The sequence below is a fragment of the Hemitrygon akajei genome, chromosome 15, assembly GCF_048418815.1.
Source record: "Hemitrygon akajei chromosome 15, sHemAka1.3, whole genome shotgun sequence".
Lineage (NCBI taxonomy): Eukaryota > Metazoa > Chordata > Chondrichthyes > Myliobatiformes > Dasyatidae > Hemitrygon > Hemitrygon akajei.
In genome coordinates this window covers 54853453-54880199 of record NC_133138.1, presented here as the reverse complement: position 1 = coordinate 54880199, position 26747 = coordinate 54853453, and the positions used below count along the sequence as shown (strand labels likewise).

Sequence of the window (26747 nt, the reverse complement as noted above, 5' to 3'; positions counted from 1 at the left end):
AATGTTGTGCCCACCCTTAAACCCTACCTCCCATATAACCCCCCACCTTAAATTCCTCCTTATACCTGTCTAGTAGTCTCTTAAGTTTCACTATTGTATCAGCCTCCACCACTGACTCAGGCAGTGCATTCCACGCACCAACCACTCTCTGAGTGAAAAACCTTCCTCTAATATCTCCCTTGAACTTCCCACCCCTTACCTTAAAGCTATGTCCTCTTGTATTGAGCAGTGGTGCCCTGGGGAAGAGGCGCTGGCTGTTCCATTTTGCCAGGTTTCTTGCAGAAGTTCCTTTCCATTGAACTAAACAGGCACCCCGTTCCATCACTTGGTCTAGGCTGGCACAGATTCTCGAAGATGAGTTCGCTATCCATCACAGGAATCTGTGAAGCACCCTATGACACCATCTAACCATTCTCTTTCAGGTGCTTACACGAGAAAATATCACCATATCCACACGGAGGTCCAGACATCTTTTAGGAACTTACAATTGGCCATAATTTTAGCTCAAAATCTGTGGGTGTAAAGTCATAACTCTTACTCAAATTTCATGAATCACTTTCTAAAGATGCTGATTTACACTGGATTTATGTTCAAAAAGTGCCTGCACATTTTTGGTATTGCTATATGGACACTATTTATCACATCTAAGATGGGACCATTGACATTTGTCAGTAGTCGAAGTATAGCATGTTAATTATGAGTTCTTCACATCTGAGTTATAAGACAGACAATGAATACTACTCCCCTCTCAACCCAAATGACTCTTTCTAATTGTCCATCAATTCACTTTCGAACTCCTCTGTCTCACAAACCTTTTGAACAAGTTAGAATCAGCTAAGTCATTATTAAAAAAAAAACTAATCTCAGCATCCCCTTCCCATCCTGTCCGATTAATTATTTGGAATACAGTATTTTTCCATCTTGCTAGAGATTGTAATTAATGGAAAAACTTTCATGACACAAGGTATCGTTAACTTAGACATGGAAACCTGGAAAGTATTCTATGTATGGGTAAAGAAGGAAAAGAGAAAGACATAACATCTATTTTAAAGAGCTTCTTCAAAGTAATGGATTTTATCTTGGCTATAGCTTTACCATGCCACATTAATGTTTTCAGCATTGAGGATATTGGTAGAAACCAATGCTCTATTTAAAATATTGTTTTGTACTTGTGACTGGCACAAGATTGCAGGGAAGTTCAGTACTGCTTCTCCAGTTCTTTCTTTTAGTTTGTTTTACAAGATGGTAAATTTAAATAGTTTGCTCACAAACAGAATCCTAATCCTCCTAGCACTCTGAAGGTGTGCTGCTGCATTTAGAAAAGATTCTGCTTGTAACATTATCCCTGGGGACATCATTGTTTCAAATTCATCATATGCATTATTGGCAAATGTTTAACAGTGTTATGGTTTTGGAGTTTTTAACATAACTACACATTGTACAGCAACTAGTACAAACCATTTTATTTGAATTATGCTAAAATATGCATAACATTTATATAAAATAATGCATTTATTAACTTTACATATCAAATTAATTATCCTTTTCTTTCCCCTTGGGATCTCATTGCAACTCCTGATGCTAATCTGTTTCGGTTTATCCAAAATTATTTTGGTTTCATTTGCAATTAATTTAATGTAGTGTGAAAGAAGCCTAGACACTGCAATATATTAAAACTGACTGATTAATAGATTAAGTAATATTTGTCCCTTTGTCCATGTAAATTAGTGATACATTGTGCTCTATTACTGTAATTGCCCATTTTATAACAAATTGATAATGAATTATATACTGTAGATGTTATTGTTAACTAAGTGTTTTGCCATAAAGCTGTTTATTTGTAATATGATCAAATAATAAATATTTTTAAAATGATGATATTTGGTCTCTGAGTGTTTTAGGACATGCCATATATTATAGACTAACAATTTAGCTCACATTTGTTTACATGAATAACTGTTCTATTTTCGACATAAATATATTTCTATAATGTGCTTAATAATGGAGTGATTGTATAAGTTCTTGGAATTTTTGTTGTATTATTCAATAGTTATTTGTAAACACCACTTTTACACGTGTAAGGCTCCGAAAAGCAGTTATGGCTATCTGTGGACTTATTCAATTGTTTGAATTTTTCTCATGAGCCAACTTTATGTCACAACACCTCCGTATAGACTTTATCATGGCGTCTGCACCACTAGAACAGGATACATCTTCAAGTAAGTGGTAAACAGAAGTGCCCTCTTCAGATCCATTCAAGGACCTGTTCACAGAACAAAGGGAATTCTCCCATTGATCTGGTCATCAATCTTATTTCATCCACCTCCATTAATAAAGGTCTCTGTGGCACTTAAATTTAATTTGTGGGACTTTCCTTTGTGTCACTTGAATATCAGCTTAGAGCATAAGGGCGTGTAAAGAATTGCCGAAGTTCTAGTTTGACCTTTAGTCAGTTCAAACCAATCCTTGTGCTTAATACTCCTCCATAGAATATTGAGGACATGTTATTGGTGTTCCAACCTATTTGCAAATCCAGCAGACAGTATCTAAAATAGCAATTAATCCAGAACTTTATTTGCAAACCTTAGAATTTTTATTTAACTGGAGCTCTTTTTTAGTCGAATTTCTTCAGGCTACTTCCAGAGCCGGGTCTCAGAGGTCACTAGCACTGTATCTGTTTCTTAATGTAATTTCAGTAAATTAGCGTTCTTAAACTGTTATGATCACCAGAAACATTGAATTGTTTACTACTATTTAGGATTGACTTGTAATCGATATCTCTTGTATAAAAATATTGCCCCGTGTTTCCGATTACCCTTATCCATTTTCCCTTCCCTTGTACAAAAGTAAAACGCTGAGTTCTAAGCTACAGTGGAAATGATAACTGTCCACGTTACCAAGTAGTTACATCTGACCATTTGAAAATTATAGCTGCTTAATTCCGTCTGATAAATGTTAGTTTTCAGATATAGTTTGAAACCATTTTTGTTTCAGAGTATCATCTGTGGCAATCTTGCTTTGATCCATCGTGAAACTGCAAGTTGATCAATTATTTCTCTCGTTGGCTGTGAATTGGACAATCAGCCATAGCCTGTCAAAACCCCAAAAAAAACCCTTGTGGCTTCTTCGTTGTTATTGCGGTTCTACTGACGATTAAAAAAAAAGCATAATCCACACAACAAATAGTTTGGATTACGGTGAAGCTGATTTTCCGTGCTATGCCAACGTGTTACTTAAACCAGCGAATGAAATAAGACTGGTAATTTCTGGTGACAGCGAGGCCACAAGCTCAAAATTCATAAGGCATCTCTTTTTAAAGTGGCTAATTTTAACCATATTGCTGATACTAATTTAGTGCCTATTATAAAATCTTCTGTTTCTAATAACAAAAGTATTGTGGTAAATATTAAACAGCAGGAAGGTGTAAGTTACTTCCAGTCACAGTAACCTGTAAATCGTAACTGATATTCCCATTGCCATCAACACAACACAAAAATATAACACAAGTTTCTGACACATTTTGAAACAATTATGCAAACTACGGAAGTCGGTGGTAGAAATAAAGGATTAGCCATCAAAAGCCAGCAAATCTTTGTCAGTGCCGTCTTTAAACCACGTTCCCGTTGATCTGTTCCATGTTTTGCAAGATACCTCGCTAATAGCTCCGCAATGAACCTAAACTGTCGTGGTATCTAATAAACGCAAACGTACGATCTACGAATAGAACACAGATGAGTGTGAAAGAGTGCCGAGCAGTAACTCGAACTTGTTTTTACCCGATGTAAATAGACGTTTATTACTCTCGCATAAAGCCGCTCGGTTAAACCCCTGCTGTTCTGAGCAGCAGCTGAACGTACTGCAATGCCTTGTGCATATGTGTTGCCTGGTCGTGTGGAGCTGGGCAGGACAGTTTGATTTGCCGAGATTGTCCAGAAATTACTCTCAACACGAGAGTGCAGTTCAAATAGTGGAGCGCTGGTCACAAATAGATCACTCAAACGGAATGCTATTGCTTCGGGTTTTATGCAGCAGCTTGGGAATGCTAAACTTTATAATTTCATCCGCACTTCTGTGTTTGCAAATCGCCTGTCAAGGTAAGGAAACAAAGAAAATGCTGCTGGATTTCGCTTGAAGGAGGAAAGGTAACTTTGCATTAGAATATTCAACGGGAGTCCTGACCGCGCACTCCTCAACGTTGTTGTCTAGTTATAGAAGAAATCTCTCTTCTTTATGTTATCATATGTGGTTAATGGTGTATTTTCCTTTTAGGCGTATTTCTTTTGCTCTTGTTATGGGTCAATATCCGTCGAGGTAACCGGCTGTTTTTAGGGCATGGGCCAATCCCAAATCCGATTTGCCTTTCTTAATGAAATATATCATTGGCAACTTTCGGAAGAAGTTAAACGGTGTATTAGGGCCTGTTAAATCTCGCAACTCCCCACTGCTGTAATATATTAAAGGAGCTTATTTAAGATTTTTTTATTCGGGCTTTTTTCATTAAAGCTTGTGAACTTGATGTAACAGTCATTTGTCTTTATGCTGAGCATAAATTTGGGACCGTGATATCAGTCGAACATTGAAACCGAATAAACACGGCTAATTGTAGAGTAATGATGCAATTTAATGATATCTCCTTTTACCCAGTAATATTCATGCTTGTATTTTTGTTAATAAACTTTTTCATCTGAATTGGGATGAGCAATGGGAAAACAATTCGCTCGTAAGCGGTGTTCAGGGTCACTTGACCGCAACAGTGCTGATGCGTGAAATGTATTATGAAGGTTGAACAAATGGTTGATTTATCTATTATTTATTGGTCTGCACTAGGGCTTGGCTTCCGTCGTAGTCTTTCACATAATTTAAGGAAGATGTAGGTGTTTTGGAGGTGAGTGGGATCACGCTGAGCTGCAGAATGGATGGTGAAGCCAGTTGAAGTTTGCTCGGGGAATATTAAAATATGAAGTAATTGTGTCTTTCTTTTATGGTCCTTTATACATGCGCTCAGACTTCGTAATATTATTAAACGCCTAATGGTGAACGAGTATGGTGTTCGCAGTGTCCAGGTAAATACTCATGAAGGTAGGGAGGACGTGTACCTGTGGGAGTGAGAGGTGGAAGAACGGGAACGTGAGACTTCAGCGAATGTTGAATGGGAGGGCTCGAAGATGTGTCCTGCCGGGCTCGTCATTGGGAGAGAGGGCGCTTACCTGGGCCGATGCCCGAAGGGGGAGTTCGGTAATTGTGGAGAGGACGATTACAGTATCTCGGAGAATTTAGAATGGCGTGTGTGGGGACCCTACTGGGACGTGCACCCGGCGCCTGTAAGAGGGAGAGGCAGTGAATTTTCCCTGTCTAGTTATATTCACATGTGGTGGGCAGAGCGGCCACGTTCTGAGGTGGCATGTGCCTTTGACCATGGTCTTAAATAAGTTAAATCGTTGGCTGAACGCAGAGCAGGAGTGTTGTCGGTTGTATACTGTGCGGCCTTGAGTGAAAGCGGGGCTTGACAAGGGACTTGGGGCTGCAGGAGGTTTGCCGGCGAAATCTCCACTGTTTCAATACACCAACGGTGTAGGAGTTTTCTAAACTTATTACGGGGTTGGGGTATATATTGACATGAAAATGATCGCCGTTTCCCAGAGATGATGACAGGTCTTCCGGAAAGCTGGTCTGCTGTCCGATGGATTCATTCCCCATTCCTTGCACTAGCAGTTTCACCCCCTTCACCGAAACTGTGGATAAACGTTAAGCAGTCTATACATTCGCCATTACTCTCATTAAACTCCATTACCCGGGAGGTCCTGCCCTCTTAATTAACTGTTCTTGATATTAGGTCCCCAATGTCTTTGTCCAGTTTGGTCTATTCAAAAATAAAATTGCTTATCATGTAGGGTTTTACAAGGGAGCATTATCTCGAAGGATCGGTTGGAACGGTAAAAGTGGGAAAAAAAAACTTTAGTTCAATTTAATACCTAAACACCGTAGGCGTGCTGTTGCTTGTTGGCATCGCCGTCTGGTATGGAGGGGCCACTGCACAGGACTGGAAAAAGCTGCAGAAAGTTGTAAACTCAGCCAACTCCATCATGGACACATCTCCGCATCAAGGACACATTCAAAAGGTGATACTTCAAAAAGGCGGCATCCATCATTTAGGACCCACATCACCCCGGACACGTCCTCCTCTCATTGCTACATTTAGTGAGGAGACACAGGAGCCTGAAGACACACACTCAATGCTCCAGGAACAGCTCCTTCCCCTGCGCCGTCTGATTTCTGAATGGACAATGAACCCATGAACACTTCCTCAATGTCCCCATCTCTGTGCACTAGCTTTTTAAAGTTAATATATATAATTATTGTTATTTATAGTTCATTATGTACCGCAATATTTTGCTGCCGCAAAACAACACATTTCACAGCATATGCCAGTGATGTTAAACTTGATTGGGCTTCTGGCACTTCATTCTTTAAGTTGTATTAACAAATGCAGGTGTTCACAATGCTTGTAAACTGTGGTTGAAGTATCGTAGCTGAGTAAAACAACATGAAAGAAATAAGAATGTGCATATCTTCTACTGAAGTGAACCCATTTACTTTTTGAGTTGCCAGCTTGGATGAGATTGACCATTTTATGTCTTGACTCCATTTTTGAAATAAAGTATTGTATTAATTACCTTTGACCCCAATCCATAATTATTAATGTTCTCCGTTGTTATGAATTATTTACGTGTTTCGGTGTCAAACTAGAAACTTAGCTGCAGGATACGACCTTGTTTAAATTCAATGTAAGCAGGCTGTTTCATATTTAAGCCTTGCCCAAACTGATTAACATGTTAGGCTGACCAATGTCGGTTTGAGTACATGAGAGAACTTCTGTTTTGGTCACTACATCAATGACACTTTAAACTCAGCATTGTTCCTATTATGTTCAATAGCATGTTGTAATATCCATCACAGCTGTTTTCTTGCTACCTTGTTAGTGTTTTTTTAGGTAACGTTTTTATCAGTTGCATCACAACACAATTTACTGGGTTTTTTTCTGTTTAAGCAAAAATAACCATGTTAAGACTATTTTTAAAAATTTAAAAATAGGCTATCACAAAACACAAGTTATTTGATTGTTTGATCCACATAAGAATTTGAAAACACAAATTGGAATTGTTATTAATGGGTGGAATATACAAATTTTGCTAACACTATTCATCCCAACTACTGTAAAAGTCTAACTTGGATTCTAACATAAATCTTTCTTTCTATCTGTAAGTTCAAAGTCTTGCCACACTGCGCATTTATCCATCAAGAATCAATAGTTTTTTGAGACATTTTTAATAGCTTCATCATTTTGTTACTTGATCTTTACCTAGGGAAGATGTGGTAATCTAATACCTGCTTTGTGAATGTTTTTAGCAATTATGTATTTATTAAGAGTAATGAAATGAAGGACAGAAATACAAAAGACTACAACTGTGTGAGGAAAAACAATTTATTTATTGCCTTGGAATAAAAATTACCCTCTTGATATTTGTAGCAAGACCATAAAATTGAATGTGTGAATTTTTCTGTAGTTGTGACTACAACCACCACCTCGTCTGCATTAAGTTACTTTTAAACTGCCGTAAGCAAATTAACCTGAGATCCTTTGTATATCCTTCATTGAATTTTGGTCCTGTATAACCTTGCATAAATTTATGTTTTGTTTTTGTGTCATTTTAAAGGAGTTTGGTAAAAGTTCCTATATGCTTGAGTATTTATATGGACCTGATTTAACAATTAACCAATACCCAGCCTGCTGGAGCAAAGTTCAAAGTAAATTTTATTTTCAAAGTACGTATACAACATATACAGCCCTGAGATTCATTTTCCTGTAGGCATACTCAGTAAATCTATAAACTAGTAACTATAACAGGATGAGTGAAAGATCAACCAGAGTGCTGAAGATGGCAAATTGTGCAAATGCTAATGTAAATAAATAGCACAAATGAAATAAATAGTCCTTAAAGTGTGATCATTGGTTGCAGGGACATTTCAATGATGGGGCAAGTGAGTGTAGTTATCAACATTTATAATCATATAACATTTGCAGCACGGAAACAGGCCATCTCGGCCCTTCTAGTCCACGCCAAATGCTTACTCTCACCTAGTCCCACCTACCTGCACTCAGCCTATAACCCTCCATTCCTTTCCTGTCATATACCTATCCAAATTTTTTTTTTAATGACAAAATCGAACCTGCCTCTACTACTTCTACTAGAAGCTTGTTCCACACAGCTACCACTCTCTGAGTAAAGAAGTTCCCCCTTGTGTTACCTCTAAACTTTTGCCCCTTAAATCTCAACTCTCAATCTCCCCTACTCTCAATGGAGGAAGCCTATCCACGTCAACTCTATCTATCCCCTTCATAATTTTAAATACCTCGATCAAGTTCCCCCTCAACCTTCTACGCTCCAAAGAATAAAGACCTAACTTGTTCAACCTTTCTCTGTAACTTAGGTGCTGAAACACAGGTAACATTCTAGTAACTCTCCTCTGTACTCTCTCTATTTTGTTGACATCTTTCCTATAATTCAGTGACCAGAACTGTACACAATACTCCAAATCTGGCCTCACCAATGCCTTGTACAATTTTATTCAAGTGTCTGATGGTTGAGGGGTAGTAGCTGTTCTTGAACCTGATGATGTGAGTCCTGAGGCTCTTGTATCTTCTAGCTGATGGCAGCAGCAAGACGAGAGTGTGACCTGGGTGACGGGAAACCCTGATAATGGATACTGCCTTCTTAGGTTAGCATTTCATGTAGATGTGCACTTATCAGATTTGCTAGTTATTCAGATTTAAAAATTATGTAACACATTTATAGCAAAACTGTACTGAAATTATGTGCAAATGGTGACCATCTTTATTGGAATGTTTCATTCTCTCAGGTTCTTTTGCAAAACTGACCTTTGTCTTCAGAATAGCATCACCTATATTACTCCATATGATCCACACAACTATATCAATGGATATAGATTGGACATCAAGGTTGCTTGATTACTAAGCTGTAATTTTTTTTAACTGGAATTGCAAACAGGTTGGTCTTTGGAAGAGTTAGGTACTCTTTTTGTTTGGTTTATAATAACTTGGGATTACACTTGCTTTGCATAATTATCACCATTCACTAACATTTGAAACAGGCTAATTCTGGAAGAAAAGTTTCCTTTCACACAAATTGGTTCTGCTCTTCAATTTCATCTACTAAAGAGGCAGCCTTCTGTTTAACACGATGCTATTATGTTCATGTTTCTCTTCTGATAAATCCCCAAATTGCATGAGGCAATGCATATCACAGGCTACTTTATAGCAATTATGTTTTTGTTTACATTTCTTTCTGAAGTTTCATGTTTTTTTGGATTGCCTACTTTGTGTATTTTCTTGCTTGGAGAAAGTCAGAGATCGTATTTCAACATTCAAGGTCTGAAAGAAAATACCATAGTTTTTTTTCTCTTCAATGAAAACTTGCAGCGTAATTTCAGAATCATTCAACTATGAGAAATAATTGTATTTTAATAAATAGTTTAAAGCTTTGGAGGATATTTTATACTGGATTACATTCCAATATTTCCAAGATGGGAGATAATACACTGAAATGAGTATTTGGTTAGCCACACAGAGACATTACATTATGGTGTTTGGGAGGGCCAATAAGGGTAGAACAAGTATAGCAAATGGTAGGGCCATGGGAAGTGCTGCAGATCATTGGTGCACATGTCTGCTTCCTGAAGATGCATACAAAAATATTGAAGGTGAATGAAATATCAACAGCAACACTAAATGCTGGAGGAACACAGCAGGTGAAAGTTCAAAGTAAAACACCCAGTGACCACTTTATTAGGTACATCTGAACACCTTATTAATGTAAATATCTTAACAGCCAATCATGAGGTAACAACTCAATGCATAAACACATGGAGACATGGTCACAAGGTCAGCTGTTATTCAGACCAAATATTAGAATGGGAACAAAATCTGATCTAAAGTATTGTGGAATGATTGTTATTGCCAGACAAGATAGTTTAGGTTTCTCAGAAACTGCTGATGTCCTAGGATTTTTACACACTACACTAAACATAGAAAACCTACAGCACAATACAGGCCCTTAGGCCCACAATGCTGTGCCAAACATGTACTTACTTCAGAAATTACCTGTGGTTACCCATAGCCCTCTATTTTCTAAGCTCCATGTACCTATCCAGGAGTCTCTTAAAAGATCCTATTGTATTCGCCTCCATCACCATTGCTAGCAGCCCATTCCAAGCTCTCACCACTCTCTGCGTTTTTTTTTTAAACTTACCCCTGACATCTCCTCTGTACCTTCTTCCAGGCACCTTAAAACTGTGTCCTCTCGTGCTAGCCATGTGAGCCCTGGGAAAAAGCCTTTGACTATCCACACGATCAAAGCCTCTCAACTTATACATCTCTATCATATCACCTCTCATCCTCCATCGATCCAAGGAGAAAAGGCCAAGCTCACACCACCTATTCTCATAAGGCATGCTCCCTAATCCAGGCAACATCATCGCATCTTTGTAAATCTCCTCTGCACAATTTCTATAGTTTCCACATCCTTTCTGTAGTGAGCTGACCAGAACTGAGCACAGTACTCCAAGTGGGATCTGACCAGGGTCCTGTATAGCTGCAGCATTACCCATCAGCTCTTGAACTCAATCCCATGGTTGATGAAGGCCTATGCACCGTATGCCTTCTTAACCACAGAGTCAACCTGTGTAGCAGATTTGAGCGTCCTATGGACTCGAACCCCAAGATCCCACTGATCCTTCACACTGCCAAGAGTCTTATTAACACTATATTCTGCCATAATATTTGACCTACCAAAATGAACCACTTCACACTTATCTAGGTTGAACTCCATCTGCCACTTTTCAGCCCAGTTTTGCATTCTATCAATGTCCTGCTGTAACCTCTGACAGCCCTCCACGCTATCCACAACACCCCCATCCTTTGTGTCATCAGCAAATTTACTAACCCATCCCTCCAATTCCTCATCCAGGTAATTTATAAAAATCATGAGAAGAAGGGGTCCCAGAACAGATCCCTGAGGCACACCACTGGTCACCGACCTCCATGCAGAATTTGACCCATCTACAACCACACTTTGCCTTCTGTGGACAAGCCAATTTTGGATCCACAAAGCAAGGTCCCCTTGGATCGCATGCCTCCTTACTTTCTCAATAAGCCATGCATGCGGTACCTTATCAAAAGCCTTGCTGAAATCCATATACACTACATCTACTGCTCTACCTTCATCAAATGTGTTTATTCACATCCTCAAAGAATTCAATCAGGCTCAGAAGGCATGACCTGCCCTTGACTATTCTTAATCATATTATACCTCTCCAAATGTTCATAAATCCTGCCTCTCAGGATATTCTCCATCAACTTACCAACCACTGAAGTAAGACACATTGCCCTATGATTTCCTGGCTATCTCTACTTCCTTTCCTGAATAAGGAAACAACATTTGCAACCCTCCAATCCTCTGGGACCTATCCCGTCTGCATTGATAATGCAAGGATGATTGCCAGAGGCTCTGCAATCTCCTCCCTTGCCTTCCACAGTAGCCTGGGGTACATTTCATCCAGTCCCAGTGACTCATCCAATTTGATGCTTTCCAAAAGCTCCAGCACATCCTCTTTCTTAATGTCTATATGTTCAAGCTTTACAGTCTGCCATAAGTCATCCTACAATTGCCAAGGTCCTTTTCCGTAGTGAATACTGAAGCGAAGTATTCATTAAGTACCTTCACTATCTCTTCCCGTTCCATACAGACTTTTCTGCTGTCCCACTTGATTGGTCCTTTTTCTCTTATGTCTTATCCTCTTTCTCTTCACATACTTGTACAATACCTTGGAGTTTTCCTTCCCATGGCCTCTTCTGACTGCACTCTAGTGAAATTACTCCTCATCTCTGTTCTAAAAGTATGTTACTCTATTCTGAGGCTGTGTCCTCCGGTCTTAGATTGTTCCACCATACGAAACATCCTCTCCACATTCAATCTATCAAGGCCTTTCACCATTTGGTAGCTTCAATGAGGTAGCCCTCATTCTTCTGAATTCTAGTGAATACAGGCCCAGAGTTGTCAGACACTCTTCATATAATAAGCCATTCAAACCTGGAATCATTTTGTGAACATTCTATTTGAACCCTCTCCAATTTCAGCACATCCTTTCCAAGGTAAGTGGCCCAAACCAGCTCACTATACACCAAGTGAAGTCTCACCAGTGCTTTGAAAAGTCTCAACATTACATCCTTGATTTTATATTCTAGTCCTCTTGAAATAAATGCTAACATTGCATTTGCTTTCATCACCACAGACTCAATCTGCAAATTAACCTTTAGGGAATCCTGCACAACAACTTCCAAGTCCCCTTGCAACTCTTTTTTTGTATTTTCTCTCCATTTAGAAAATAGTCAACCTTTCATTCCTTCTACCAAAGTGCATAACCTTACACTTCCCAATCCTGTATTCTGTCTGCCATTTCCTTGCCCATTCTCTTAATCAGTGCTTCTGTAGCCTCTCTACTTCCTCAAAAATACCTGCCCTCCCACCTATCTTTATACCGTCTGCAAACATTGCAACAAAGCCAGCAATTCCATCTTCCAAATTATTGACATATAATGTAAAAAGAATCGGTTCCAACACAGACCCCTGTGGAACACCACCCGTCACTGGCAGCCAGCCAGAAAAGGTTTCCTTTATTTCCACTCTTTGCCTCCTGCCAAACAGTTACTGCTTCATCCATGCTAGAATCTTTACTGTAATACCATCGGCTCGTAGCTAAGAAACACACTGTTGAAACTTTCAGATGCCAATTCAGTGCAATAAAGAGAATCTTTCCGGGTCTGTAGGAGACTGCTAGATTTTCCTAACAGCCAATCTAACTAAGAAAGTCTGTGTAACACTTCCCACAAGTTTAGTAATCTGTCAATATCCACGTTTTCATGTGAGGTGACTTCTAATATTAGATGCAGCTTTAGCAACTTACTACTGATGTTTTCTTGAGCTTTGCTTGACAAAGTCAGGCTTAACTTGCATATATTTAATTATTACTTGCCTTGTGATTTGAGAGTTGCTCAGTGATTTTTTTTTTGATCTGCACTGCCATCTGGGCTGGTGAAAATGAAAGCAATGGGTAGGATGAAATGTTATTGCACCTGCCAGATGTGGAAAGAGTCTGGAGGTTATACTTGTATGGAGTCATTTGATGGCTATGAGAAGATGAAAGGAGAAAAATGTGTTAACAGAATTTTGCTGTCACTTACTACTCTCCTCATCATATATTGTAGTTTTGGCAACCATCTCTAAGCATGCAGTCTTTTAATTCTGTAAATATTTTAATATATTCACTTAGTCATCATTAACCAACTAAAGGTCAGGACCTTCACCTTCTCCATCTGCTATATGTTCAAAGAGGTTGTTGCCCATGAACTTGTCCTTCTACTGGATTAATTGTTTGAAGTCATCTGCTTTCTCTATAATCCAAAGAATTCATAAACGTGAGATAACTGCATAGGCATTAACCTATCTAGAGTGAAAGGCCAAGTTCAGAGTTGTGAAATAAAGGATCTCTTCTGATGTTTGAACAATAGAGAAGGAGTTTCAAAACATAAATGAGATGGTGTGGGGAGAGATGAGGAATTCAAGTCTGAGACGTTGCATGGATTTGCCTCTACTTAGATACTCTGAAGATGCTGAAGCTTAATGCAGAGGACAGTTGGTTTTGCTTTTCCTTTGAGAGTTTACAAGCTGCTAGTGCATTTTGTTAGCTTTTTGTATCTTGATAAAGTAATTAACATTTTTTATAGCAGAGAAGCTTTTGCTATTTTAGCGATGTTGCTGGCTGTCCTTGCTACTTCCCTACACTAGACAGCATACACTTTATGTTAAGGGAGATGTATGAAGTTGTTTGTTTTGTGAACACACTTTTGCCTCACTAGCATATTTCAAAGACTTTTGAAGCTCTTTTTGCTATTTTCTCCTCTGCATATTGTCTCTTTCTTAATCAGAGATCATTCTTTTTAGTTTAGCTTTGGGCAAATTTTGCTGCCATCTACTCTTTCAACCCTTCACATTTCCCCCAAAGCAGAAACGTGCATTGAGGCCAGTGGGATTAGGATCTTTATTCCGACTAGCAGCATGCACTTCTTTGGCATTATGTGTTCACTGAAATATTGAAGCCCAAACCTGATGCAGTGGAGAGCAATTTATAAATAGAGATTCCAGCTGGTAAAGACAGGCGGCTAGGAGAAAAACTGGTGTTTGCTGACTTTTTAAAAAGTGGTTAAGCAGTAGTTACATTGTAGTAATGTAGAACAGATAGAACATCTCAATATTGTTCTTATAATCAATCGGATTTCATGGTGAAATGAATAACAAGTATCACACAATGTGCATATTTAATTGTTAACAGGATGTCGCGTCTAAAGTACAGCTGAGGGAATAGATTCATTAACCAGCTAAAATGCAAGGTGCAATTTGATAAAAGTAAAAATTATTAACAGCTGAAAATAAATTTTATTATACCAGTTGATCAACTTCGACTTAGAAACATAGAAACATAGAAAACCTACAGCACAATACAGGCCCTTCGGCCCACAAAGTTGTGCCGAACATGTCTCTACCTTAGAAATTACTAGGTTTACCTATAGCCCTCCATTTTACTAAGCTCCATGTACCTATCTAAAATCCTCTTAAAAGACCCTATCGAATCCGCCTCCACCACTGTTGCTGGCAGCCCATTCCACACACTCACCACTCTCTGAGTGAAAAACTTACCCCTGGCATCTCCTTTGTACCTACTCCCCAGCACCTTAAACCTGCGTCCTCTTGTGGCAACCAATTCAGCCCTGGGAAAAAGCCTCTGACTATCCACACCATCAATGCCTCTCATCATCTTATACATCTCTATCAGGTCACCTCTCATCCTCCTTCACTCCAAGGAGAAAAGGCCGAGTTCACTCAACCTATTTGCATAAAGCATACTCCCCAATCCAGGCAACATCCTTGTAAATCTCCTCTGCACCCTTTCTATGGCTTCCACATCCTTCATTTAGTGAGGCGACCAGAACTGAGCACAGTATTCCAATTGGGGTCTGACCAGGGTCCTAAGTAGCTGATTTATGCTTTTATATCCAAGTTAGTAACAATTGGTAAAGAGTAGTTGAAGGTTTTCAAGTGTTTTTAAAGTAGATCAAAGTTTGGGTGGGCGGGGCAAAATAATAAAATAAACTATTGTTTGTATTCATAATGTGAAGTTTAAAAATAAGGGTAATTGCAAATTGAGTAGTGTTCTGTAAATGCATTTATTTAATTGAGGTGCCCTAGATGATGAAGTGAAACCATTAAGTTAGGCAGTAACTCTTCCAATTTAAAAACAAATAAAACAACGCCAATCATAAAATAATCCCAACGTTTCCTTGCACATAGTAAAGTGAGAATGTTGAATGCTATTCCCAGTGGCATCAAATCGCTTAAAAGAATTATGGTACTTGAGAAGCAAAGGTATCTAAAACTACTTTTGTGAACAGTTCGGGTTCTATGAACGAAAATAAGGTTGAAGCTCTGAGTGTGAATGACTTAATCTTATTTCCTTGGGGTTGAAATTGTCCTTGTAGCTCATGAAATGGGGCTAGTGGATTTCTTCTTACTGCTTTATGCTGCTAGTAGTCAATAGCTCACTGTCACTTCTCTTTAATATTATTGCATTCTCCATATCAATTTTAAAGCCTCCTCCTGGATGATGTCTAACTTGCTGTGTAGAAATTACAGTAAGTGTCAATGTTTGACGTTGAGATGCGAAATAAGACTGCTTTTGCTTTGGGTCACTTCAAACTTTGGTTGAATGACTCACAGTTCCATGGTCAGAAGTCCTTACTAGCCACATTTCCATCAGCTTAACAATCTTAATAGATTTAGAGTAATGTATTGAGGCTGCAACTATTTGATCTTTTGGTAACAATATACTGGAAGATGGGTGATTTTCTGGTTTTATGACTAAATTCCATTCAGCTATAGAATACAAAGGACAGCAGGAGTGCTCAAGAAATAAAACTCAGAATAATACGTCAGTTAAAAGAAAAAAATATATAATGTAACAAAGCACTTGGTAACACACACACACAATGCCGGAGGAACTCATCAGGCCAGGCAGCATTTATGGAAGAAAGTACAGTCAACATTTTAATTTCACATACCCTGCTGTAAAGCATTGTAGTTTCTTTTGGGGAAAAGACTTAACTACATTAGGAATAGCATAATTTCCCCTATTCCTTCATTATATCCATGCAATATCTAATTGGTTCTATATGCTAGTGTTTTCTTAGACAATGATCAGCTGTACCAATACAGATAAGTTATTGGCTATATAGTTCTCAAAAAGTGCAATTACTGTATATTGGTATTAACTTTATGTGGAGTTTATAATGGAAGGTATTAAAATCAGATTTTTATTGAATTTGAACTGAATCTTTTTCTAATTCAACACTGTCACTGCATCAGAATTTACCTTGTATGGTATGAATTAAAATCTCCAGATGTGTATTGTGACACTCTAGTGTTGATTTTGCTTGTGCTATTTACAGTCAGCTTGGTCTGATTCATATGGAACAGAAGCAGTTTGAAGCAGGCAGTCCTAGTTGTATTTTCACTTGGCAGCAGGACTCAAGGGAACCATTTGCACAATTTATGTAACCGGTACCTGACTGGTTCAAAATTGAATTAACAACTGCATCATCCAGTATAAAACAATGAATTGTGAACTTGTGCTTATCAAAAGATTTTGGAACACCTTTCATCTTGGAAGCTCAGAAGAGGTTCCATTCTCTATGTATATGCGATATTAAGGTAATTTGCTCAAGAGTGGCTGCTCTACCTTCAACACAGCTTGAATATTAGTGAGAGGCACCGGTGACTTCTGCACTTACACCATAACCAGTAGTTTAAATGTGTGTGTTTAGCTTCCTTTCATTTCACACATTGGTCTGGCATGTTATGATAAAACATTCAGGAAAAATAAACTGAAGGTGAGAAGGTAAATATAAGGACATTTGAACTTGATTAGTAAATGATAGCCTGTCATGTTTTTGTCACTCTGACATTTTGCCTTTTACAAAACCGATAATTTAATGTATTTCCTTCGTATTCACTGACACAGTTTGTAAATAATAAATGAACTCGAGAGACTGGCTCTAGACTGCAACTAGAAAGTAAAGCAAAAGGGATGAAAGCATTTCTTGCTACAGTAGTATGTGCATACAGTGGTGCTAGAAAGTTTGTAAACGCTGTAGAATTTTCTCTACTTCTGCATAAATATGTACTAAAATGTGATCAGATCTTCACATAAGTTCTAAAACTGGATAGCGAACCCAATTAAATAAATAACACAAAACATTATACTTGTTAATTTATTTAATGAGAAAAATGATCCAATATTACATGTATTTGTTGGAAAAAGTATGTGAATCTTTGCTTTCAGTAACTGGTGTGATCCCCTTGTCGAGCAATAACTTTCAACCAAATGTTTCAAATGTTGATCAGTCCTGCACATTAACTTGGAGGAATCTTAGGCCATTCATCCTTACAATACTTCTTCAACTGTGGGATGTTGATGGGTTTCCTTGTATGAACTGCTTGCTTCAGGTCTTTCCACAATATTTCTATAGGATTTAGATCAGGACTTTTACTGAGCCATTCCAAAATGTAAATTTTCTTCTTTTTAATACATTCTGTTGCTGATTTATTCTTGTATTTCAGATCATTGTCTTAATGCTTGATCTAACTTCGATTTAGCTTCAAGTGAAGGGTTGCTAACATGACATTCTCAGGTAAAATGTCTTGATACAATTTTGAATTCAATGTTCCCTCAACAATTTCAAGCTCTCCAGGCCTTACGGCAGCAAAGCAGTCCCAAACCACGATGCTGCTTCCACCAAGCTTCACAGTTGGAATGAGGATTTGGTGTTGGTGTGCAGTGCACTTTTTCCTCCAAGCATAGCAATATGCATTTTTGCCAAGAAGTTCAACTTTTGTCTCACCTGTCCACAAAGCATTGTAGAACATCCAGGTGGTCTTTTACAAACTTGAGACATGCAGCAATGTTTTTTTAGAGAGAAGTGGTTTTCTCCATGGTGTCCTTCCATGAGCACCATTCTTGTTCAGTGTTTTTCTTATAGTGGACACATGAACAAAGACTTTAGCAAATCTTAGAGATTTCTACAGGTCTTTTGCTGTTACCCATGGCTTCTTTTTCATTTCCTTCAGTATTCCATGTTATGCTCTTGGTGTGATCTTTGCAGGAAGCCCACTCCTAGGGAAAGTAGCAACAGTACTGAGTTTCCTCCATTTGTAGACAATTTATCTTACTGTGGGCTGATGAACACTCAAGTCTTTAGAAATGTTTTTGTAGCCTTTTCCTACTTCTTGCAACTCTACTTCTTCTAAGGGCCATCTCTCTATAGATACAGTTTATGTTATGTATTGTCAGCATGCAAATTTGCATTTATTACTGATACATTCACAATATTAGTTGCTTACAATGGGAGTAGAACTTTCTGTCATTCAGATAATTTTTTTCCCTCTACTCTAGTAGATTAGTGAAAAGGTTATGAATTTTACAGTTAGCAATCTCAGTCCTTCTAAGGTAAAATCAATTTATTTTTAATGCCTAATGCCATAAAACTGCAGACACTATAAATCAGAAAATGAAAACATAGTAATATTACTAATTAATATTTATTATAAATTAATATTTAGCAATAATCAGCAATTCAGGCATCAACTGTGGAGAAAGAAATGGTTAACATTTCAGACCAATACTGCTAATCAAAGATGAACTGAAATGCTAACTGTTGCTCTTTCCACAGATGCTGCCAACCTGTGGAGTACTTTGTCCCACTTTCTGTTTTCAACTGAAATTACCCTTAATGGAATTTGAATTCTTTCTATGATTGCTGGTATTGCTGAAATCATAATGTGTCAAATTTTCCTCTTAATATCAGAATAATGTTAAGATTTTGATAAGGACATGCTCTTTTAAAAAGAAATCAATTTAAACTTTCACTATCTTCCTTTTCAATTTTACTTGTAGTATGACAAGTTAATTTGTAATAATAATAGTCATTGTATAGGTATTAAAACAGAGAATATAGAACCATACAGCACAGTATGGTTTTAACCTTTTAACCTACTTCAAGATCAATTTAATACTTCCCTCCCCCCAAACCCCACATCATTTACATGCCTATCTAAGAAGAAGAAAGCCCTTAACTCCGAGTGGGACGCCGTTGTGATAGCGTTTTTTTTTTAGCAGGCTTTCTTATTTTTACGAGGCTGAGTTGCTAGTTCGATGCTCGACCCACCACGGATGGAAAGCATGCAAGGGTAGGAGCCGGCTGGATTCGAACTCGGGAGCCTTCGCTCCAAAGTCCGGCACCGATGCCACTACACCACCAGCCTACCTATGCCTATCTAAGAACCTCTTAAAATGTTTCTTTCTCTACCATCACTCCTGGCAGCAAGTTCCACGCACCCAACTTCTGTGCTTTTTTAAAAACTATCTCCGACTTTCCCCTCCCACCCATACTTTCCTCCAATCACCTTAAAATGATACCCTCTTGTACTAGCAATTTTCACCCTGAAGAGAAAGGCGCTGGAAAATCTCTGCACCCCGTCTACATTTTTTTTAAGAGGCAACCAGAACGGAACACAATATTCCAGCGTGGCTAACCAAGTTTTTATAGAACTGTAAAATTACCCTAGCCCAATACATAACAGACACTGCCTTAAGAAGTCAACATACATTATCAAAGATCCCTACGTCCTGGGTCATGCCATCGGTTTTCTGCTGCCATCGGGCAGGAGGTGCAGAAACCTAAAATTCCACAACACCAGGTTCACGAACTTCTCTTTCCCTACTACCATTCAGTTCTTGAACCAACTTGCACAACCCTAATCATTACAGTTTATGAACACCTATGAACTCTTTGATCACTCTTTTTTTACTAACATGGACTTGTTTTTTGTTCTAGTTGTGTTGTTTTTAATTGTTTAATTTTCTTGTGAATGCTGCTTCTGTGAGATGTGCCCGTGAAGCTGCTGTAAGTAACTTTTTCATTGCACCTGTGTATGTGTGTATTTGTGGATCTGACAAACTCAACTTATTTTTAAAACAGCCATTTCTAGCTGACATTATGCTTTGGATAGTTTTGGGACTGGATCTGTGCTGAGGAGAATAATTTGAGATGCCTCAACTTTTTTTTAATGGAACTTGTACAGTCAGCATATGGAACGTTTTGAGTCTAGATGAATTTAAAACATGCTCCACAGACAAAAGGTCACACTCATAAGAAAAGGGGGAAATCACAGTTTACTGGAAATAAACCACCTAGAAACTAAAGTGAAATGCAATCACATAAGGGAATAGAGAAACCAACTTAATATAGAAAATATGGGGCACAAGGAAAGGATGGCAAAGAGGTTGTTTGGAAATAGATTAGCAAATAAAATGCATCATAGCTAGCTGTTTAACAATATAAAGAGTTACACAGTAAATGACTATTGTGTGCATGTGCAGATTTGAGTGAATTGTTGTGATAGGAGGGATGGCTGGACCACTGTGAGTATGTTGTATCTGCCTTCACTGGAAAGGAGGTGATGCACCATCAATAACTAGGAGACTGGAAGTGAATGATAGGCTTTCATTAACAGCGAAAAGGGAGCACGACATCTCGAAGACTGAGGGACGAGCAGTGCCCCAATCGCGTTTATATAGGGGTCTGTGGGAGGAGCCACAGGAGCAGTCAGCAGAGGGGCGTGTCCAGACAGGTATACATAGTTTACCACAGGAGGACACAGCAAGACCACATAGAAAGATGAAGTGCCAAACAAATGAACACGAAACAAATGGATAAAAAGGACAAGCTAGAAAAGGTTGGGTAACACTTAAATGAAGACAGTCTGCATAAAATTAATACAAGGCTGCTGAAAGAAATGGCAATGCAATAAAATTTGGTATTAATGGAATTAATTAACAAGTAGCCTGAAATAGGTATTAAATAAAGTACAAATTATTTTTCTTTGCCTTTTTATTGTACTGTAATAGGAGCCTTGGACTTTAATTGAAGAAATTGATAATTTATCTTGTAAATTTTAATAAAGAACTGTAAACCAAATCATTATTTACTTAAAAAGAATGGTTTGAATCAGAACATCAGCAAAGCACAAAATACTTTCAGCTTTATGAAACTTGGCTTGTCCTGGTTCAACCAAACTGTCACAGCCAAGAAAGATCACCAACACCTCTATTTCCTCACGATACTAAAGAAATTTAGTATTTCTCTGTCGACTCTTGCCAATTTTTATTGATGCACCATAGAAAGCATTCCATTTGGATGCATCACTGTTTGGTATGGCATTTGCTCCGCACGTGATCGCAAGAAATTGCAGAAAGTTGTGGACACAGCTCAGCAAATCGCACAAACTAGCTTCCCCTTTAGGTACTTTACTTACACTTCTCCCTGCCTCAGTAACGCAGCCAACATGATCAAAGACCCCAGCCATCCTTGCATTCTCTCTTCTCCCCTCTCCCATTGATACAAAAGTCTGAAAGCACATACCACCAGATTCAAGGACAGTCCCCATCCTACTGTTATCATACTCTTCTATGTAGCTCTTGACAATAATATTGAATCTTGGCCTCACAATTTCCTCATTTTTATCCTGAACTTCATCATTTACCTGCACCTTTTTGGTATGATTAACACTTCATTCTAAATTGTTAGTGTTTTACCTTATAGCTTATTGCACTGAGCAATGATTTTATCTGTGTATACAGTATGCTAGGCAAGAGTTTCATTGTATCTTGGTACATGTGACAATAATAATAAACCAAAGCCAGTGATTATGCCACTAGGTAGAATAAAATATTTTAATAATTACATTCAATTTGCATACTTGGATTTTTTTTGAGATTTAAAGTCATTTACATCTTTTGGAGACTTTAGAGATAATGTATTAGTTGTAGAATCCAGGAAGTGCAGAATGCATTGAATCTTCTGAACCTGAACATCCTCATTTTTAGAAAGCTACCTAATGGTTCCAAACTTGGATATTTCCCCATTGTATTATAATTATTTTCCCTTCCTGTTTCTCTAACTATGTATGAAAGTTTTCATTCCATTTGTTTGTTGGCACTCTTTCAGCCAGTGCAACCTTATCACACTTGGTTTGCATTTTTCTTACCTCTAGTTTGTTCTTATCACGTCAAATCTGTGCCATCTATTGGATGTGTTTATGATTTTAACCTATAGTAAGAAAAGAAAATCCTCAAAACATTGAAAATGCCAGCATATATGAAAAGAGAAACATGATGTTAATCTTCTAAGGACTGGAACCATTAATCCTCTTTATCTCTTTCTACAGACACTGTGCCCAACTGTGCTTTCGCATTTTTCTGTTAATTACTGAAAGTTTGCTTCTCAGTGGATTAAAAAGTATTTTAAAAACTTCATTGAGATTTCCTTGCTTGTGTACTTGATTCCCTCATTAGTAAAGATTAGGATTCGTTATTTTTAAACTTTTGTATCTCCAAAGATTTACATGTATTTTCCAATATTTTTTCTGTCTCCTTCATTATTTATATATATTGGCTTATTGTTTTGGTTTTTTTTCTCCTCATGACATAATATCTCACTTTTTGCAGTTTCTGTCATTTCACTAATTCTTGATGTTTATTACTGGCTACCATTGTATACCTATTTGGAGTTATCTATGAACTAATTAATTATTAATTGTGTCTAAGTATTTGCACCGAGTATATTTACAGAAGAACAGTTGTCCTAATCCTAAAAACCATCTGCTAAATAACTATTTACCACTACTCTCTGCCCTGGCATTTAGGCAATTTCACATCCTTTGTTCCTTAACTGCACATTTTTTTTTAAATTTTGCTTCCAAGCCTGTTTATGGTAGTTTTTCAAATGACATTTAATAAATAAAACTGGTCATTTTATCTTCAATAATCTTTACTACTTCAGAATCTCAATCAAATTAAATGTGATTTGCATTTACTAAGTTGGTGCTGACTTTTATTTATTAGTCTGCACTTTTGTAAATATAATGTTGTCCTGAGCTGTTCTAAATTTTCCCCCAACCCACTCACTTTGAACAGAAATTGTAATGATTAAAAAGTTGCTCAGTCCGAAATCCTTACCTCCAGAGTGGGAAGAAAGATTATGCACAAACCCATTGACATTCTTAAGCTAGAAATTTTTTGGAAGATGGTAGATTGATCAGAATCAATGGTAGCTGTGAGAATTGTTCATATGCTAAGTGAAATCTTCACTTTGATCCATAAACTCACCTTGCCCCATGCCCTTTCTGGTCTCTGCTATCTGATGAACCTCCTCAAAGACTAACACTGACATGGTTATGGTATAACTTTTTTTTACAAAGAAGAATTTATTCATCAAACTAATGGGATTAAATTATTATTATATAGTTAAGCAGTCAAAGTTCTAGTGTAAGTTGTGACTTATACTTTGGAACTGTTGTTTGATAATTCAAATAGGTAAACTTGCTTCATCAGATAATTTGAAGATTGAAATTCTGGTTAATGCTTGCTGATACTACTATTAACATAATATCACTACCGCATGGTAGTGTGGTGGTTAATTCAATGCTACTTCAGCTCGGGACATCAGAGTTCAATCCCAGCATCCTCTGTAAGAAGTCTCTATATGTCCTCCCCATGGAATGTGTGGGTTTTCTGTTGGGTGCTCCACTTTCCTCCCACAGTCCAGACAAGTACTGCTAAGTTAATTGGTCATTACTAATTGTCCCGTGATTGGGTTAAGGGTAAATTGGGTTTCTCGGGTGTTGCTGGGGAGCACACTGGAAGGGCCTATACTATATTGTATCTGTAAATAAATAAAATCCATTTTTACAACATTTGAGGATTTCAATTTTTGGATCATTTTGAAGTTAATATAGAATCATCAAATAAACATAAGATACTGAAATTTGCAGTAAAGGGAATGTAGCAGACAACATTTGTGAAGATGATAAAACTTTCATGTAGATTTTCTTTATCTGAAAGCTTCCTTTCTGAAATATTTACTTCTGTTTCTTTGTACATAATGCAGAATGTATGGTAGTATAAAGTCATTCAAAGCTTCTCAACGATGAATTTTTCTCTACATTAATCCCCTAGATATACTTGCTTAAAATAATTTTGCAGGTGATGTACACCATTTGAATGTGCTTTCATTATTGACTGCATTCATTTTAAATATTTACATCTCAAATATTTCACAAATTTTGTTGAAGGGCTTACTTGGGATCTTGTGGCATTATGTCGTTGCACAAAGTGCATCTAATACAGAAGAGATTCCATTTCATGCTCATAGTATGGTAGAGGTTCAGTAAGATGTATGTGTAATTGGATTTTCTGTCAGAACTCATGGCAGGTTGGAAATACTTGATGAATATTCAGGTTATAGATTTCAGTGGCATGCTTGTGGTTAGTGTCAAATTTTGGACATGGTTGTCACATTTAGTTGAAATCTGGATTAAAGGCATCTTCTTCAAATTTCAAATTTTAGTAATTGTAGCTACTTGTAGCTGTATGAGGCTAATCAAAAGTGGCTACAACTGCTCCAGGCAAGTGGGAGGCTTTGTTACCTTTAGAGTCCCTTCACCACTTCAAATAAATATTTATGCCTCATCTATAACATAATGTGATATGATAGCTGTTATATAATAAGGTGGTATATAGTTTTCTGCTCGGGTACCGATGTGTTAATAAAGCCATTGGAGGGAAAGGATAAAATAAGCAAGAGAAGTGATGAATGGGCCTTCAGAAAGGGTTGGGGGGGAAGGAAGAAATAGTGAAACAACAATTTCACCAGATGAGGAAGACAAAAGAAATGGACAGGATGAGGAATATGTGAATGTGAAAGAGGAGTGGAATGATGAAAATGGCAAATTCTGGTCAATGGAAAGATGAGAGATAAGGCAGGAAATAAAAGCAATGTGAATATGAAATCTAGGGGCGTTATTGTGTAGGGAGCATTTGGGGTTGTATTAACTGAGTCATTTGGAGGGCCCGGACAGTATTTTGAATTTGTTGTATCCACATGTACATTTATTTGTTTGTCTCTATTGCAATAGCACCACAGATCTGGAGCAACAAACAATCTCAACAGGTCAAGCAACATGTTTGAGATGGGAGAGGAATTGTCGACGTTGTATTTTACTCTTCTAATTTATTCCCTTCATAGAATTTCACCATTTCTTCCAGCTGTATACCTAATTATGACTCTAAGCACAAATATTCTTTCGCCACTTCTGTTTTTCATTTGACTGTTATTTTGTATTGTATCATCAGAGATCACTTGTAGTTGAGTATGATTCTTCTCCTGGTGGTTGATCTGGTCACTTGAGGGTCCTGAGATTACTGAAGAGGCCACTCCGTGATCCACACATCCAATTGCAGTGTTGGCAGGTGCAGGCAATTGAAGTGGTGGTGGATGTAGCTGGTTGGGTCTTCTCCAGTCTCTCCTTGCATTGAAGCCACTTAGTCTCAGCAGCACAGTGGAGACATTCTTCAAGCTGTGCAGTCCCCACATAGACCTTCTTCAGCTTTTCTTATCCTGTGCTAATATCCCCATCCTTTCAGGTTGACGTGGCAATTCCTCAGGTGGGTCTTGATATTGTCCTTGAACCACTTTTTCTGCCCTCCAGGACCACGCTTTGCATCCTTGAGTTGGCCAAACAGGAATTGTTTAGGGAGATGGGAATCAGACATACAGATGATGTGGCCAACCTATCGTAATTGGTGTTGAGTCATGATTGTGGCTATGGAATTTATGTTAGCTTCCTCAAAGATGTTGAGTTAGTAAGCCTATTCTCCCAGCTAACTCTCAGAATCTTTGGGAGGCATCTTTGATGGCAAGTTTTTTAGTGGTTTTATGTGCCTGCTGTATGTTGTCCATGACTCCAGTCCATATAGTAAGGAGGGGAAGACAACAGCTTTATAGACCAGAAGCTTGTTGTTGGTCTTGATATCCTGATCTTCAAAAGCCCTCTTTCTCAGCCTGGCAAAAGCTCCGCTCACACAGCCTATTCTGCAATTTATTTCAAGGTCAATGTTGGCTCTTGAAGAAAGAAGGCTGCCAAGATATGGGGAATGATCAGTGTTCTCCAGAGGGATGTTGTCAACTTGGATGGCTGGAGGTTTAGGAGCTTGATCTGGAGTAGGATGGCACAGGACTTGGGTTTTCTTGATGTTTAGATTAAGTCTCAGGAGCTTGTATGCTCTGGCAAAAGCATCCATTATGCACTGCAGAATGAGCTAATGATGGTGTTGTTGTCTGTATATTGGAGTTCCATAATGGAAGTAGTTGACACCTTGCTTTTTGCCTTGAACCTGCTAAAGCTAAAGAGTACCTCCCCCACCCCCCCATCCTATCCATCCTATAGAGAATCTGAACTCCTTGTGGAAGGTCTTGGCCTGTGAGGTGAAGGATGTTTGCAATAAAAATGGCAAACATTTGGGACAATGATGCACCCCTGTTTGACCCCATTCTGAACTGTTTCAGAGCTGCTGTTGCTGATGACTGTTGCACTCATATCATTGTGTAAGAGCAGCAGGATCTTGAGATTTTTCTCTGGACACCCAATTTTGGACAGTACCTG

At 38.1% G+C, this 26747-nt stretch overlaps 1 protein-coding gene across 5 annotated transcripts in view; it reads left to right on the top strand.

Annotated features, from left to right (window-relative positions):
• Positions 1–3707: 3707 nt before the first annotated feature.
• The window catches only part of unc5a (unc-5 netrin receptor A), a 607644-nt gene continuing 584604 nt past the window's right edge, over positions 3708–26747 (top strand). For all 5 annotated transcript variants that reach the window (XM_073067589.1, XM_073067590.1, XM_073067588.1 and 2 more), the window contains exon 1: positions 3708–4094. In XM_073067589.1, coding sequence (XP_072923690.1) covers positions 3875–4094 — 220 coding nt within the window. In that variant the 5' untranslated portion in view covers positions 3708–3874. The remainder of the gene's footprint in view (positions 4095–26747) is intronic.